This window comes from Mus caroli, chromosome 6, assembly GCF_900094665.2.
Source record: "Mus caroli chromosome 6, CAROLI_EIJ_v1.1, whole genome shotgun sequence".
Lineage (NCBI taxonomy): Eukaryota > Metazoa > Chordata > Mammalia > Rodentia > Muridae > Mus > Mus caroli.
Genome location: NC_034575.1, coordinates 8,473,389 through 8,489,287, shown reverse-complemented (window position 1 = coordinate 8,489,287; position 15,899 = coordinate 8,473,389). Strand labels below are relative to the sequence as shown.

At 38.3% G+C, this 15,899-nt stretch overlaps 1 protein-coding gene across 1 annotated transcript in view; it reads left to right on the top strand.

Moving 5' to 3' along the window:
* Thsd7a (thrombospondin type 1 domain containing 7A) overlaps nt 1-15,899 on the top strand; it is a 393,851-nt gene that overhangs the window by 211,601 nt on the left and 166,351 nt on the right. The window contains exons 3-4 of the mRNA XM_021165189.2: nt 7,413-7,661; nt 10,352-10,533. Coding sequence (XP_021020848.1) covers nt 7,413-7,661; nt 10,352-10,533 — 431 coding nt within the window. The remainder of the gene's footprint in view (nt 1-7,412; nt 7,662-10,351; nt 10,534-15,899) is intronic.

The following is a 15,899-nucleotide window of genomic DNA, read 5'->3' as shown; positions in this document are numbered from 1 at the left end:
TCTCAGCTCCAAACTTTTTCTCTGTAACTCCTTTCATGGGTGTTTTGTTCCCAATTTCAAGAAGAGGCAAAGTGTCCACACTTTGGTCTTCGGTCTTCTTGTGTTTCATGTGTTTTGTAACTTGTATCTTGTATCTTGGGTATTCTAAGTCTCTGGGCTAATATCCACTTATTAGTGAGTATGTATCATGTGAGTTCTTTTCTGATTGGGTTATCTCACTTAGAGAAAGAACCCAGATGTCCCTCAACAGAGGAATGGATACAGAAAATGTGGTACATTTACACAATGGAGTACTACTCAGCTATTAAAAAGAATTTATTAAAAATGAATTTATGAAATTCCTAGGCAAATGGATGGACCTAGAGGGTAACTTATTTATTTATTTATTTATTTATTTATGATGGGTGAGAGTTCTACTTGCCCGAGGGTATAGAAGGGCTATTTAGGAAACAGAAATTATGTTTTTAGCATGAACTCCCTCTTGTTGAGCAGCCTTAGCTCCAAGAAGATAATTCTCAGTTAACCCCCAAATAAAAGTGCCACTATTTCACAATTGTGTATATCTTGCCAATCCAATTATTGATGTGTTTCACAGGTTTTTGTTTGGATAGAACTGCCAATTCTTCCTTTCCCCTGGCAACTTGCATAGTACATCCAATGTTGTAAGCACCAGTCCTCAAGGAGGCATTCAAAGTCACTTCCCCATCAGTTACTTCACTTACCATGACCAAAGTGTGGTGTCTGCAGCAATAAGGGCTTACCTTCAACTTTTGTAGGGTAATTAAGAACAATGACAATAGCCAATATTGTCTTGAGAGATTTTGCATTTTTCCAGCCAAACACTCATGGGGAGATTTCCCATGCCTGCTACTGGGGATTTTAATAAATGTGACATCATTCTTAAGGAGGGTGCAATATCCTTATGTGGTATAACCTTACTTTTAAAAGGAATAAAATAATATTTCTTTATGGCTTTTCAAGGATCTTTAGTATTATTTATCTCTTCCTTTCCCATCTCCCCCAGTATTACTCTTTCCTCCCAGTTAAAGTCCGCCCTCATTATCGCTATTACCTACTTCACACCATCTGTCATCTTTCTAGACCTCAATAACACCTACCTTCCCTGGAACTCTTTCTCCTCTCCTCATGCCAAGTCCCTTTGTTCTTTCCTAGTTTTAGGATAATTTAGGGTATATGCCCAAGTCTACAGATTTGAGGAGAATCTGAACTAGGAGAAACAAGGAATAGACCACAGGTGGCATTTCTCTTTCTGGTAGTTTCCAGTTCCATTCTCCATTCATTGACTGGAAATCTTCATGGTTTCCATTTTATTTATAGCTAAATATTTTTTGTAATTTACCGTGTTTTTATTATCCATTTATTAGCTGAAGAACATTTAGATTGTTTCCATTTCCTAGCTACTGTTGCTAGAATGGTAATATACAAACTTGGCTGAGCAAGTATCTCTGGGGTAAGATATCAGTCCTTTGTGTATAAGACAAGGATTGGTATAGAATCTGATAGGAACTTCTGAAAAGGAAGCAGGGGTAAAGAATTCCAATCACTGTAGGCAGTACCACAAATCAGTGCAGTCAGGAAATCAGTATGGAGAAAACTCAGAAAACTAAAAGTATATCTACCGTAGGCCTGAATGAGTGCCTAAAATATAAGCAAAGCTTTCATTTTAATAGTTTCTTCTTTTATATATTATATTCTGACCACAGTCCCTCCTCCCCCCCACCCCACTGCTCCTCACTGCTATTTGTTTTCTTTATATCCACTCTCCTTCTCCTTAACTCTGCAGAATATAACAGGCCTCTGTGAGGCAAAAGCCAACTAGAACAAAATAAGAAACAATAAGACAAGGTGAAAGCCCTCCTATCCAGGCTGGAAAAGGCAACCCAATAAGAGGAAAAGAGTCCCAAGACCAGGCAAAAGAACCAGAGACATACCCACTCCCACTATAATGAGTCCAACAGAAACACTGAGCTAACAGTCATAGCATGCATACACAGAGGGTATACATACATATGCATACACAGATGCAGACCCATCCAGGCCTCATGCTTGTCCATCTCAGTCTCGTTGACCTCACATTAGCCCTGCTTATGATTCAGTGGGCCATGTCCTCCATATCCTCTGACTCCTACAATCTTTCCTCCTCATCTTCTGCAGGATTTCAAGCTCCAAGAGGATCCATGGGGATCTCTAATTCAGACTCTCTCTCTCTATTACCAGCTCTCTATTATAAGGCCAAGAAATCAATCTTTTTTTTTTCCAATATATTATTTCATAACAGATTCCATCAATTAAATGTACCTCAATCTGAAAACCTATATGTTGCATATAATTTTTAAAAAGCATGCTGCCTCCTTGCCCAGAGCTCTGACGGTTCCATTTTCTCTATCTGGCTTAGCCCAGGATAGAATTCAACCAACCCCCAACTGAAGAAGGCTGACAGCTGCTGTCAGCAATACACTGGGTACCTCTTCCTCCAGGTTAGCTTCACCAAGTCTCCATCAACCACCCTGTCTTCTCTCTTTTTCCTGCTCACCTTAACTCCTCCGAAGACAGCATTATTATTTTAAAACCAGCCAGATAACACAATTGCTGGGAGAAGAATCCTCTGCTCTAATCTTATCAGCTAACAGCTAGCTCCAGAAAACCTCATCCCACCCACATCGGAGGCTGCATGCCCAAGGTGCCCAAGGCTGTACATGGTTGTTCTCACCTCTCCTAATGGGCATGAGATTAGATGAAATACCCAACAAAGGGGAGGGAGATCCTGTAGAGATCATATCCAGAGGTTAGGCAAGGACCCTGTTTGGGGGATGGGGCCACCCACTCATCTCCAAATTTTTAACCCAGAATTGCTTATGTGTATTGAAAATATGAGAAAAATTGTGGAGCAGAGATTGAAAGAAAAGCTATCCAGAGATTGCCCCACCTGGGGATCCATCCCATACACAGACACCAAACCCAGGCACTATTGCTGATGCCAAGAAGTGCTTGTTGACCAGAGCCTAATATAACTGTCTCCTGAGAGGCTCTTCCAGAGCCTTACTGATACAGATGTGGATGCTTGCAGCCAACAATCAGACTGAGCACTGGGACCCCAATGGAGGAGCTAGGGAAAGGACTGAAGGAGCTGATGGGGTTTGTAACCCCATAGGAAGAACAACAATATCCACCAACCATATCCCCTAGAGTCCCCAGGGACTCAACCACTAACCAAAGAGTACACATGGAGGGACCCATGGCTCCAGCTGCATATGTAGCAGAAGATGGCCTTATCTGGCATCAATGGGAGAAGAGGCCCTTGGTTCTGTGAAGGCTCGATGCTCCAGTGTAGAGGAATGTCAGGGTGGGGAGGCAGAGTGGGTGGGTAGGTGGTAGAGTACCCTTATAGAATCAGGGGGAGTGGGGATGGGATGAGGGTTTCCAGAGGTAAAACCAGGAAAGGGGATAACATTTGAAATGTCAATAAATAAAATATCCAATTGAAAAACAAAGCCCCTATCTCCTTCCTTATCATTCCTTCTCCCCCATAGGACCAGGAAATCCTACCTGACCATTTGCCCAGTTATTAGCTCCTGTCTTCTTTATTGACACAATACCAGTTAGAGAATCTGCACTTCCCCTACAGCTACAATATATGATTAACATTCACCATAGCACTCACCATACTAACCTACTACTTCATGTAACCTTCTGTGCCTTTCCTCATAGACTTACATGATTCTAACTTAATGACTCTCATTCTGTCTTTGTGTTTCTGAATCGCAGTGTTACAGCTTCTTCAATTATATTTTGAGAAATTTAAGGCATTATAGAAAATCACTCACACACACACACACACACACATGCACATGCTTGCACACATTCTCTTTGTATGTGCCCTACCTCAAAGTATGTACTCACAATTAGATATCATTCTCATATTTGCTTAATTTTCTTGCATTTGAAGCTTACAGTGAAAATAATGTGTATTAGAGAAATTGTTTTTAACTTGTGATCACTCCTTAATTAAATTGGTTCTTTGCAAAACCATGAATGTATACAGTGTACTCTGATATTCTGATTACTGTACCCCTGTCCTCTTCTCCTCCTCCTCTTAGCATGGCACCTCCACTCCCACCCCTCAAACATTTATGCTTCTCTCTCTCTCTCTCTCTCTCTCTCTCTCTCTCTCTCTCTCTCTCTCTCTTCCTTTTCCAGATTCATTGAGTTTAACTAGTATCATTGCTGTGACTATGGGGTTGAAAATTGTATTTGTTTGGGATTTTAATAGTTACTACTAAGTCGATGTAGAGTAAACAAAACACTCATGAAGCATACATTTGGCATAGACATGGGATTTTGAAGCCCAGATTCCAGTTGGTTCACAGTTTAACTTTGGCATCTGGCTCAGCTAAAGCAGTAGCTGCAAAAGCCTTACGAGTTAGAACCAATTAAAGCTGTGAGGAGTGCCTGAGAATGGGATGGCTAAGGGATGAGCTCTGATTTTAGAAAAATCTAAGCTCCAGTTCCACACGACAATTTTGGAGTGACAGAACCTTGCAAGCTAACTTCTGTCAGGATGCTTCACTGTAATATGGAATTAATGACACATATAGAAGGGTAGTGAAATTATCAAATTAAGTGTACAAGTTCAGCTTTAAACTTAGGCTTTACAGAGTATTCAAACTGACAATGCTAAAGAAAGTACCCCCAATACAGGGGAATGCCAGGGCCAAAAGAATGGGAATGGGTGGGTAGGGAAGTGGGGGGGAGGGTATGGGGGACTTTTGGGATAGCATTGGAAATGTAATTGAGGAAAATACGTAATAAAAAAAAAAAAGAAAGTACCATCAACACCTAGCGTTGTAAACATACTAAGAAAGATAGGAAACAGGAAATGGAACTAACTCTAATTGTCTCATTTCTCATCTGGTGGGATGGAATCCAGAGTTGAGATACAGGCATATCTTATTATATGAATAATATACTTATATCTATGTCTACATTTATATCTACATCTATCTATCTATCTATCTCTATATCACTCATGTCAGGTAGATGTGGAGATAACACAAAAGCTTCATGGAGCACTGGAGTTGGAGTCTCTTGATAAAATCTCATAGACTTAGTCTCCAAACATGCCATAAGAGTTTCTCTTCTGAGCAGTGTCACCTGCATTAAATGCCAGAGCTGTGACTGCCTACCTTGTATTCATATTTCTGAAAGTTGGGTGAACTTTCCTAAAGGGCTCATTTTATCACAATGCCATAAGACATAGTAACACAGTTGATACGTCAGTTTGTATCAGGTAACCAAAGTAACTGTATAATAGTCATTAAGCATTGGTCAAATTATCTAGAAAAGATTAAAAGAAATTAGTATTTCTCTTTCCACAAGATATAGACAATGAGCATCTAAAGTATTTCATGGAGGACAATACATGCTAAATGTAAAGGAAAATAGTATCAAGAAGGGTAATAAATCTAAGAGGAAATGAATTATGTACATTTTGTAAAAATGAGGTTATAGGGGGCATTATTTGGTCATTTATTTTTGCTTGACTCTCAAAAGTAACTCCCAGTGTGAATAAGAAAAGTTGTTCATCACAAAGAAAATTCAATAATTAGTGTTATACCTAAGGACACTACTTAATTGTATTAATACCAGTACGTATACAACATTTGAGCACAGGTGGGCTTTGCTCTGTTGTAGAGAAACAGAATTAACTCACAGACTTCTTTTTGAGAATTCTCTGATGATTTATTTTTTTGCTCAGACTTTTCTAGTTCAACAAATTGACTTTGATGTTTTTAGCTCTAATTGTCTTGTGGGAATACAGTTTTCAAAAATATGCATTGTGGTAGGATTAAGTCGATAGGATGTACATTGTTGTAGTACAATGGACCTGCCTCCCTCTGTGGGCAATTAAAACAAATTAATATGGAACCTAAATGAGAGAAAATGATCAGTGAATTCTCCCATCAGTCCAGATTACTATCACCACAACAGACTTCCTCTATGAATGTACAGTATTGGGTATTGAGTCTGTACAAGAGTCTAGCTAAGCATCAGTACAATCTAGGAAAACTCAAGCTATTTGGACCCTTAGCTGTTAACATTCATAATGTCATCTTTTCCCTTATTTGTTGTTATTACAACTTGAATCCATTATGCCCCAGATTCAAGGAGAATTAAAAAGACAAGAATTTGAACACAATATGTTTCTGGAAAAGTAAACAGAGAAAGTACCCAAGGAGCTGAAGGGGTTTGCAACCCCATAGGAGGAACAACAATATGAACTAACCAGTACCCTGAGAGCTCCCTGGGACTAAACCACCAACCAAAGAAAACACATGGTGGGACTCATGGCTCTAACAGCATATGTAGCAGAGAATGGCCTAGTAGGTCATCAATGGGAGGAGAGGCCCTTGGTTCTGTGAAGGTTCTGTGCCTTAGTATAGGGGAATGCCAGGGCCAGGAAGCAAGAACGGGTGGGTTAGGGAGCAGAGGGGGGGGGAGAAGATAGGGGAATGTTGGAAAGGGGATAACATTTGAAATATAAATAAAGAAAATATCTAATAAAATATATACATATAAAAAGATACCTTTAGAACATATCTCTATAATAAGTAAATCAATGAAAACTTTTATTATTTATTGTATATTTAATTGGGATATTCACAAGTATTTTATATTCTCTAGAGAGGTTGTTGATTGCTCATTGGTTGAGAACAGTTGATGCCCTTCCAGAGAACCCACCTTCACAGCTCAGCACCTATATCAAGGAACTCACACCAATCTGCAACCCCAGCTCCAAAGATCCAGACAGCCTCTACAGGATGCTGCAGACACCATACATGCACATGCATGTACATAGACCCATAAAAAGTGAAATTTAAAAGGGTATAAATTAGAAAGGTTGATATATTTAGATATGCATAGATTATAACTGTAGGTCATAACTGACAGAAAATTATGCTAAGGCACATATCAAATTATGTTTTATATTTCACAAGTACAAAGCTAAGCAAACATGCTTATTTAAATTATTAGGTAGAATGGAAGGTAGCATATATTAACAGCTTCAGGTTTCTCCTTCTATAAATTAAACTGAGAATGAATAATAAACAATGTGGTAAAGTCATCAATACTCGATTTCTCTATGTCCCTTTATTTTCTATGTCTTGTGAGTGACTTAACAACCAACCCATCTCCTCCCACACTCACAAAGGAAGTAAGGCAAATACTAATGTTCAGCTTATTTTTCCATCATACTTGGCCAATGTTAGCATGTTTTCAGTAATATTGTACATTGTGCACCCACATAGAAATTAAACTGTCCAATCTGATTTTGTCCTGGAGTCTCCAACGGCCTGAGAAACTAAAGTGAAACCATCAATGCTTCCTTACAGCTTTTGCCAGCAAGAGAGACTGCCCATGACCTTCCAGTCCTGCGTGATCACCAAAGAGTGCCAGGTGTCTGAGTGGTTGGAATGGAGCCCATGTTCAAAAACATGCCACGATGTCACATCCCCTACAGGCACTCGAGTAAGGACAAGGACTATCACGCAGTTTCCAATTGGAAGTGAGAAGGAATGTCCAGCGCTTGAGGAGAAGGAGCCCTGTTTGTCTCAGGGAGATGGAGCTGTCCTCTGTCCTATGTGAGTAGAATGAAGAATGTGGTATGCTCAAATGGCATGTCCCTTCAGCTATCTGACATCACAAATATTTAATAACTGTTATATCAGTATTTTGACTTAAATATTACTTCAGACTCCATAGTATGGATTTGTCAAATTTTCTTACACGTTTTAAGCAGAAAACTAGAATATCTCATTACATAATTTATCTTTACAGAATGAAAGTATGTTTAACAGCTGCAGGCCAAATCTTCATGAAGGCTTAACTTCTAACAGCTATTCTCCTTCTGTAGTCTATGATACGAGTTGGGAATTATTTTAGTAGATGACACACAATGAACACATGAGACTGGGAAGGCTGCATACCTCTCTGTCGCAATGATTCAGCACCATGGGTAGAGATATAGGCAGTGTGTGAGTGTGTCAATGTTCCAATAAAACTTTATTGACAAAAGAAAGAGACATTTTAACTTTATCTTTGTTCCACCACTTGTCATCCTCCAAGCTTTTAAATCATAGATTCCTGTGACTTACTAAAACTAAGTAATGTTTGTGACAATTTTAATTAAGTAAAGAACTTTATCAAAATAAGTAGTTTTCAGGTGTTGGGATTTGGGGATGTTTTGTTTATTCATTTGCTTTTTGTTTCATTGCCAGCATATATTGTAGTGCACAGTAAGTGCCTAATAAATGTTCATTGACTTCAGATGATATAAGACTAGTTCTGAAGCTGGGCGTGGTGGCACACACTTTTAATCCCAGCACTTGGGAGGCAGAGGCAGGCAGATTTCTGAGTTCAAGGCCAGCCTGGTCTACAGAGTGAGTTCCAGGACAGCCAGGGTTATAACAGAGAAATCCTGTCTCAAAAAAAAAGAGAGAGAGAGAGACTAGTTCTGAAATATTTGCCATTCTAACCTCATTTTTCTTTAAACATACTGTTTCCAAGACATTACAATGAATAATTATCCTAGTAAAATTTCTTCTTTGAATGTAGAATATTATAAAGCAATTTAAAGAATCTTAGCATGCACACCCCACTGGGAACTTATCTCAACTGTTCATCGATTCAAAGGACATGGCTACAGTTTAAATTTCATAAACCGCTGAAGAGGCAAATTAGTGTTTTTACTCCACCTAGACATGATACCAAAATAGCAACTGCTTGCATAAAGCCTTCTACCACATTTTGGAATGGTGCATAGTCTGCCCATATAGCAAAGAACTAACAAATCCTTGAGGTCCTACTGACTATGGTTGTTCTTCTCTATTTAGGAATTGACGGACACTGTTCAGACTTCTAGGATGGTGTCTCTTCCAGCAGTTTCTTCTGGTTTTTGTCTAACTGTGGTGCCTTGTTTTTTAATCTCAATTTTTCATGTACCACTGATAAAGCAAACAGACCCTGTTGGTTGTCTTTATCCTCTCCATTTCCTAGGGCAACACTTTCCTTAGAATATATCATCTATTTATCGTAATGAAAGTCTGTTTCTATCACAGGACTGCCGCCTACTTTTGTTTTGTTTTGTTTCTTTTAATTTCATTCTCACTCCCACAGAAAACTAGTTATTTCCTTTTACTTTTTTGTACCCTATTCCTACAGCCAAACTATCAATGATCCATATATCTAGAAATGCCCTTCCTTTGCAAACAAGTGAGTGCTGTTCCTTGATGGCCCAATCCCACAATTGTGCAGCCTCAAACCCCCACTTATAAAAATGAAAATGGGAAGCAATCTCATCTTCACTGGCAAATTATTCACTATTGACAGAGCCAAGCACCCAGAGCAGACATCTAAGGGCACCTTTAACCTTTCTGTCTAATTGAGATAAGCTCATCCATTTACATCTATGTTAGCTATTAATCTGATCCATGGGGAAGCACCTGGCTTAGACTGACAAAGTGCTTGCTACTTGAGCCATTTCCTCTGGGCTTTTAAGGTATCTGTTTTCCTAGAGGTGGAAAAAATGCCATCATTTTCTACTGTTGGTGACATGAGGAAATGCTTCCCTGTCTCTCTCCTTCTAGGGAAAGCAAGGCTGACAAGCCTAAAACTCCTTTCACATAACAATCTTGACTGGGGCTTTGAGAATCAGGGATAATCATTTTTGTGCTCTACTAACAGCATAGTAAGCTCTTCACATCATTTCCTGGCATTCATCAGGAATTCTGGGCTCTACAGAACATGTACATGAAAATGTTCTGATTCCTGACAGCGATGAGGAAGCTCTGAATTGCTGTTATATTTTTAAATCCTAGCATGCAATTATAACTTTGCTCCAATATGAATACGCAATTTTCATGCATTTTTATTAAAGGCAAAAGAAGTGTTTGGGCTCATCATCACTTAGAATGTTTGGAATTCTCAGATTCAGCCTTCCTTTGTTTATAAGCATCAAGAAAGGACGAGTTTAATTGCACATAAAATTTAATGTTTTCAGCATTATGTCCTTATTTCATAAAATATTGATAAGTACCTTCCAGTAGTTGCAATTAAAATAGGCTTGCTCTGCATTTAACCCCTCTAAAGGGTGCCCAACTGAGAACAATGAAGTAATTGGGACTGAATTAGTCTTCATCAGCCTGGACTCTATACCAGATCCTGAGGAAAAGGTTTTGTGAGTTTAAGTTTTAGAAGAAAACCAGAAAAGAGTGGAGAAACATTTTCCAAAATAACCAACCATCTTTGCCACCATGGCATTCTCCTCATCTAGATATGGCTGGAGAACTACAGAGTGGACAGAGTGCCACGTGGACCCTTTGCTTAGTCAGCAGGACAAGAGGCGTGCCAATCAGACAGCCCTCTGTGGAGGTGGTGTCCAGACCCGGGAAATATACTGCGTACAAACCAACGACAACATGCTCTTCCATGTAAATACACAGAAGGACAAAGAAGGTAGGTGGTACTCCTCAGATGGCTGACTCATGAAGAGTAAGCAGGTGGGGATGCCAGTTGAGGAATGTAGACAGACCATGGGGGGGGGGTAGGAAGATCCCCTAAAATTCACACTGCAGTTGGAGTCCAAGCCAGATAAAGAGTAACCTATATCTGAGTAAGTTAAAACAAACAAACAAACAAACAAACAAACAAACAACACTTTAATACAGCTTTGGGTTTGCTTAGGTTTATTTTGTTGACAGGTCTATTTAAGAAAATAGTAAAAGCTTCTTGAGTCAAATTTAGAAGGAATAATTAGTTATAAAACAAAAATGAAATTGATTTTGTAAGTATATATATAAAGTACAAATATATAAAATAAAAAATAATGGATAGAAAGTTTAAAAACAACTTTTGAAAAATTCTCTTTGACAAACTATGATTATGAATAAACTAATGATACTAAAATTTTCTATGGGCTTTTATTGATGTTGTTTTCTTACATGTATTATATGTAATTTATTATTTGTATGTATTATATATATGTATCCTAAATACACACACATATATATATATATATATATATATATCCTAAATACATAAATAAGATCTCCTCAGTTTATATAATGTTACTTAGATGTATATTATTTCATATTTGGGGGTTCTTCCCTAAAGAAGACTATTTTTCTTGCTTCGACTTTCTTTAGTTACCTGTAGCTCATTGTCTAGGGTGGAGTCTCCATTAGATGAGTCAACCTTCTATGTTAGCATGTCCACTGATGTTGTTCTTGCTTAGGACCTGTTTAGGCAGCTTTATAGATGAGATTTCCTGGGTGTCATTTCTCTGACCTTACTAGGAGACAGATTTTCACAGCAATATTTTGTTCCCTTGACTTTTACAATCTTCCTACTTCCTCTTCTGCTATAATCTCTGAGCTTTAGACACAAGAGTGTTCATGCCTTGTCCTGAAATCCTGCCAAATACTTGAGGCTAGTGAAGTCATTGACCTTGGAGGAGAGCCTCCAACCACCACTATAAACCAACATAATTCCTGACTACATTCCAAATACTTGGCTTTAAACACACAGTTAACTACAGGGCTCACCCTCATTTTATTACTTTTTTTTTTATTTCAGTCTAGAGACTGGATGCGTAAATATTCAAAAGAGCAAGTGTATTCAAACTGGCCTAGGCAACAATAGAATCCCCATCACTATGGAGTCACGTTTATACTGAGTACTTGTAAAGAGTTCTTCTCACAGGTCCATTGTCTGAGTACCAGCAAAACTCCCAGGACTGATTTTTTTTAACTTTTTCCAGTTTTTTATTAGGTATTCTCTTCATTTACATTTCAAATGCTATCCGGAAAGTCCCCTATACCCTCCCCCGCACCCTGCTCCCCTACCCACCCACTTCCACTTCTTGGTCCTGGTGTGCCCCTCTACTGGGACATATAAAGTTTGCAAGACCAAGGGGCCTCTCTTCCCAATGATAGCCGACTAGGCCATCTTCTGCTACATATGCAGCTAGAGACACGAACTCTGGGGTTACTGGTTAGTTCATATTGTTGTTCCACCTATAGGGTTGCAGACCCCTTCAGCTCCTTGGGTACTTTCTCTAGCTCCTCCATTAGGGGCCCTGTGTTCCATCCAACAGCTGACTGTGAGCATCCACTTCTGTGTTTGCCAGGCACTGGCATAGCCTCACAAGAGACAGCTATATCAGGGTCCTTTCAGTAAAATCTTGCTGGCATATGCAATAGTGTCTGCATTTGATGGCTAGGTTATGGGATGAATCCTCAGGTGGGGCCGTTTCTGGATTGATTCAACATTTCTTATTGGATATCAGCCAATTGGATATCAGCAAAGATCCAAAGATATATAAAGTAGCATAAATATATGAACATAGATTTCATGATGTCATAAAATGGTTAATTTCATCAGAATGGTACACAAAACAATAGTTATGATATAACTATGTTTTAGAAAAACTATTGAGACTGGCACTTGAGCAGAATAATGACTAACAAGTAACTTAGAGAAGACAGGGCGAGGCTCTGGAGCACAGGAGTTTCTTCAGGAAGAGGGAATAGTGTGTTCAGGCACAACAATGAAGGAAAGTCAAAACAAAGGGACACACAGAACACGGAACATTTGACAATGGGGAATTGAAAAGACCTTCCTCCAAACTGTGTGGGTTGAGAAATGGAAACCAAAGAAGACAAACAAAACAAAACAACCCCCCAAACAAAGCAAAAACTAGAAGGTTTAGGGAAGAATTCTAAACAAGAATAATCAGGAATAAAAGGGTCAAGGAGAACAGACAGAGAAATATATGCTTTTTAAACCCAAGAGTGACTCCTCTGCCCCAGCAAAAAGAAGCCAGGTCAGTGACCAAAGATAAGCACTGAATTTCTGCAACTTTTCAAAATAATAGTTCAGTGTCCAATAATTTTCCTCAGCATGTCAGCTCATTTGTGAATATAGCCTTAGGATATATTTTACTGCTAATGTACCTTTAGATTATAAGGTGCTAGCATAAAACACAAATGTTAGTACATTAATATTTTCTTGGCCTCTTTAATGGCTGCCTTTTTGAAACTTTTAGGTAGATTTGTTACAGTAATCTTTCATAGTAGTATAATTTCATTGCTCGATGTAGATCAGATCTTAGATCCTGCATGTCAATTATGTCTTGTAGGTTATTACTTTCAAAAGATCTTGAAAATTCTAAACAGCAACTGGCTATGTTTTAAATCATTCTTTTTCAGAGTCCCTCAAACCTCTTCCTCCTTCCCTACTGTAGAGAACCAAAAGTAATAAACAGGAACTCAGAGTATCACTATTAAACCAAAAGTAACACAGACAGGAACAAAAAGAGTATCATTGTTACAATGTATCTGTTAGAATAAAGCAAATGACAAAGGGAGGTCAATAGATACAAAATTAAGTGCTTCACCTAAAATGAATACTTATGACTGGAATGTGTGCACTAGTTACTTAGGAAGGTGTTTTCCTTTATATTCTAAGAATATTACTAAACCTCTTTGAGTTTGTTTTTCTGTAAAAACATGTGGTTCTTCCTGAAAGTTTCTGTTTTCTTCCTCAAAACGTAGAACGAGTGACTTCCTCCCTTGAAACTGATCCAGTAATCCAGCATCCCAGGGGGAATGCACGTGGCTTACAAATACGAGTGAAAGGAAAACAGTTAGACTGACTGATGCAAATATTTTTCATACTCTGTCTCCTTCAATAAATATGAAAATGCCAGATCTCATTGAGAGAGAGAGAAAAACAGAGAGACAGAGAGACAGAGGAGAGAGGGATGGAGGTAGAAGAGAGAGACAGAGATAAAGAGAGAGAGATGGATGGAGGTAGAAGAGAGAGACAGAGATAAAGACAGAGACAGAGAAGGCAGACAGTGAGGGAAAGAAGGAGAGAGAGGGGGGGGAGGGAGAGAGAGAGAAAGAGAGAGAAAACTTGATCTCAAATCACCTGCTACACCCAAAGTCCATTAGAATACAATAATCTCAAGAAATATTGACTATAATACAATTACCATTTCAAGCCCTAAGCAATGTTTATTGCATGTATTTCCAAGAACAAGTTCCACACTTTCTCTTGTAGATTCTGTGTGTTTTATAGGAGAGTTGTTTTCACAAGTAACAAGGTGTTTTTAACATCAGTTCAAAATAGAATCATTTGACTCAAAATAATCTTTACAAACATACACACACACACAAATAAAATTGATATGAATTTCACATAAACTTTCTTTATTATTTTGGCAGGTCTCAATATGAAATAGAATGCTAATGAACATATATTATGAAAACAGGGCCATCTTTATCACTTCATTCATTGTTATATGTACTATTGTTAAGTAAATCAAACCATACTAGTCAGAAAAAAAACTACCAGTTTTAATTTCCCAAAAATTAAAACATAAATGATTAATATACACATATGTTTAGTATAAACTCTAAATGTGACAGTCAAATAATTATCAGAATATTGTGTAAGCTAGTGGTAGCATCTATGGGCAATAGGAAAAAACTGTATCCAGGCTCAGGTTATTAAAAAGGCAATTGAAACTGTGAGCCTGAGGTGAGATACAACAGCATAAACATTTGATGCTGATAAAAGATATTTGGAAGGAAAAAATAAACAGTGAAACCGAACAGAAAGTTTATACACTCATATTCTACCATGAAATAAGTATAAACTAGTTGCGCGACTCTTAAGTGTAACATAAACTCACTGTGCTTATAGCTCCTTATCTATAGTTTTAATAATAAGCACACGTCAGCCAATACTCTATCCTGAAAAAGTAAAGAAGGGCTTTGCTTATGGTATTAATTCCTTCTTCTCACAGAAAGTAGCTATCACCATGCCTAAAATGTTAATGGTACACCTTTCCTGTCCATCACTTGAAATAACAGATTGATGGGATTATTTTACATGATTTCCTATCAAAAATGTGCATTAGGGTTATCATGAGCCTAGGAGGGACTCCACAGCTTCACTGATGAGACTCTTATCTGTCTCAGGAAGAAAGGGGTTCTGTCACTCTTGGGATCCTAGAAACGTATCAAGCTACCCTATGGTGTGTAAATGGTCTCATGTTTCTCAGAAGTTAGTATACCATCATTAGAGGTATAGATTACAGGAAAGAATAATCACTGATTTCTAAGACTTTCAACATGTATTAGTATACATTATACATAATAACCATGCACACAGATATATAAAGGCCAGCAATATACACTTTTATTGAGAAAAATTAAGCATGTTCCACATATTTTCACATACCTAAACATTCCGCTTTGTGTTTGAGTAAGCCTAATGTGATGTACTGAAACAGAAACCGAAGGCGTGCTGACTACATTGTGGAAACAAACTTGCACTGTGTCCACAGTGCAATGCAGTTATGGGATGTTGTAAAAATAAGAAATCTCTGAAAACTCAGCTCTGTCTTCCCAGGGAGACCTCTGGAAGGAACAGGAAGAGGATTGCCACTCTCTGCAGTTTCCCCATGAGTACTGAGAAAGATAACTGAGATGCTAAGAGATTTCTGCCAAAGGGATACATGCAAATAAGTACTCACCTGGTGGGAATTAAATTAAGGTAGTTAGTATTTTACCTGAAGGTGACTTTTGGGACTTTTTATGGAAGGAAGAGCCCACATGTGAGATTTCAGGAAGTATCCAAACCAAAAAAAAAAAAAAAATACAATCAAAGAAAACTTGTATTGGAGAAGTTCCGAAGTCAGCTAAACATGAGAACAATGACACCATGCCTTTGGCTTAGGTCACGTGCTCGGCGCATTTAGAGCCACCACTGTAAAATGATACAATTTGTATGAAAAATGACTGCTCAAATGT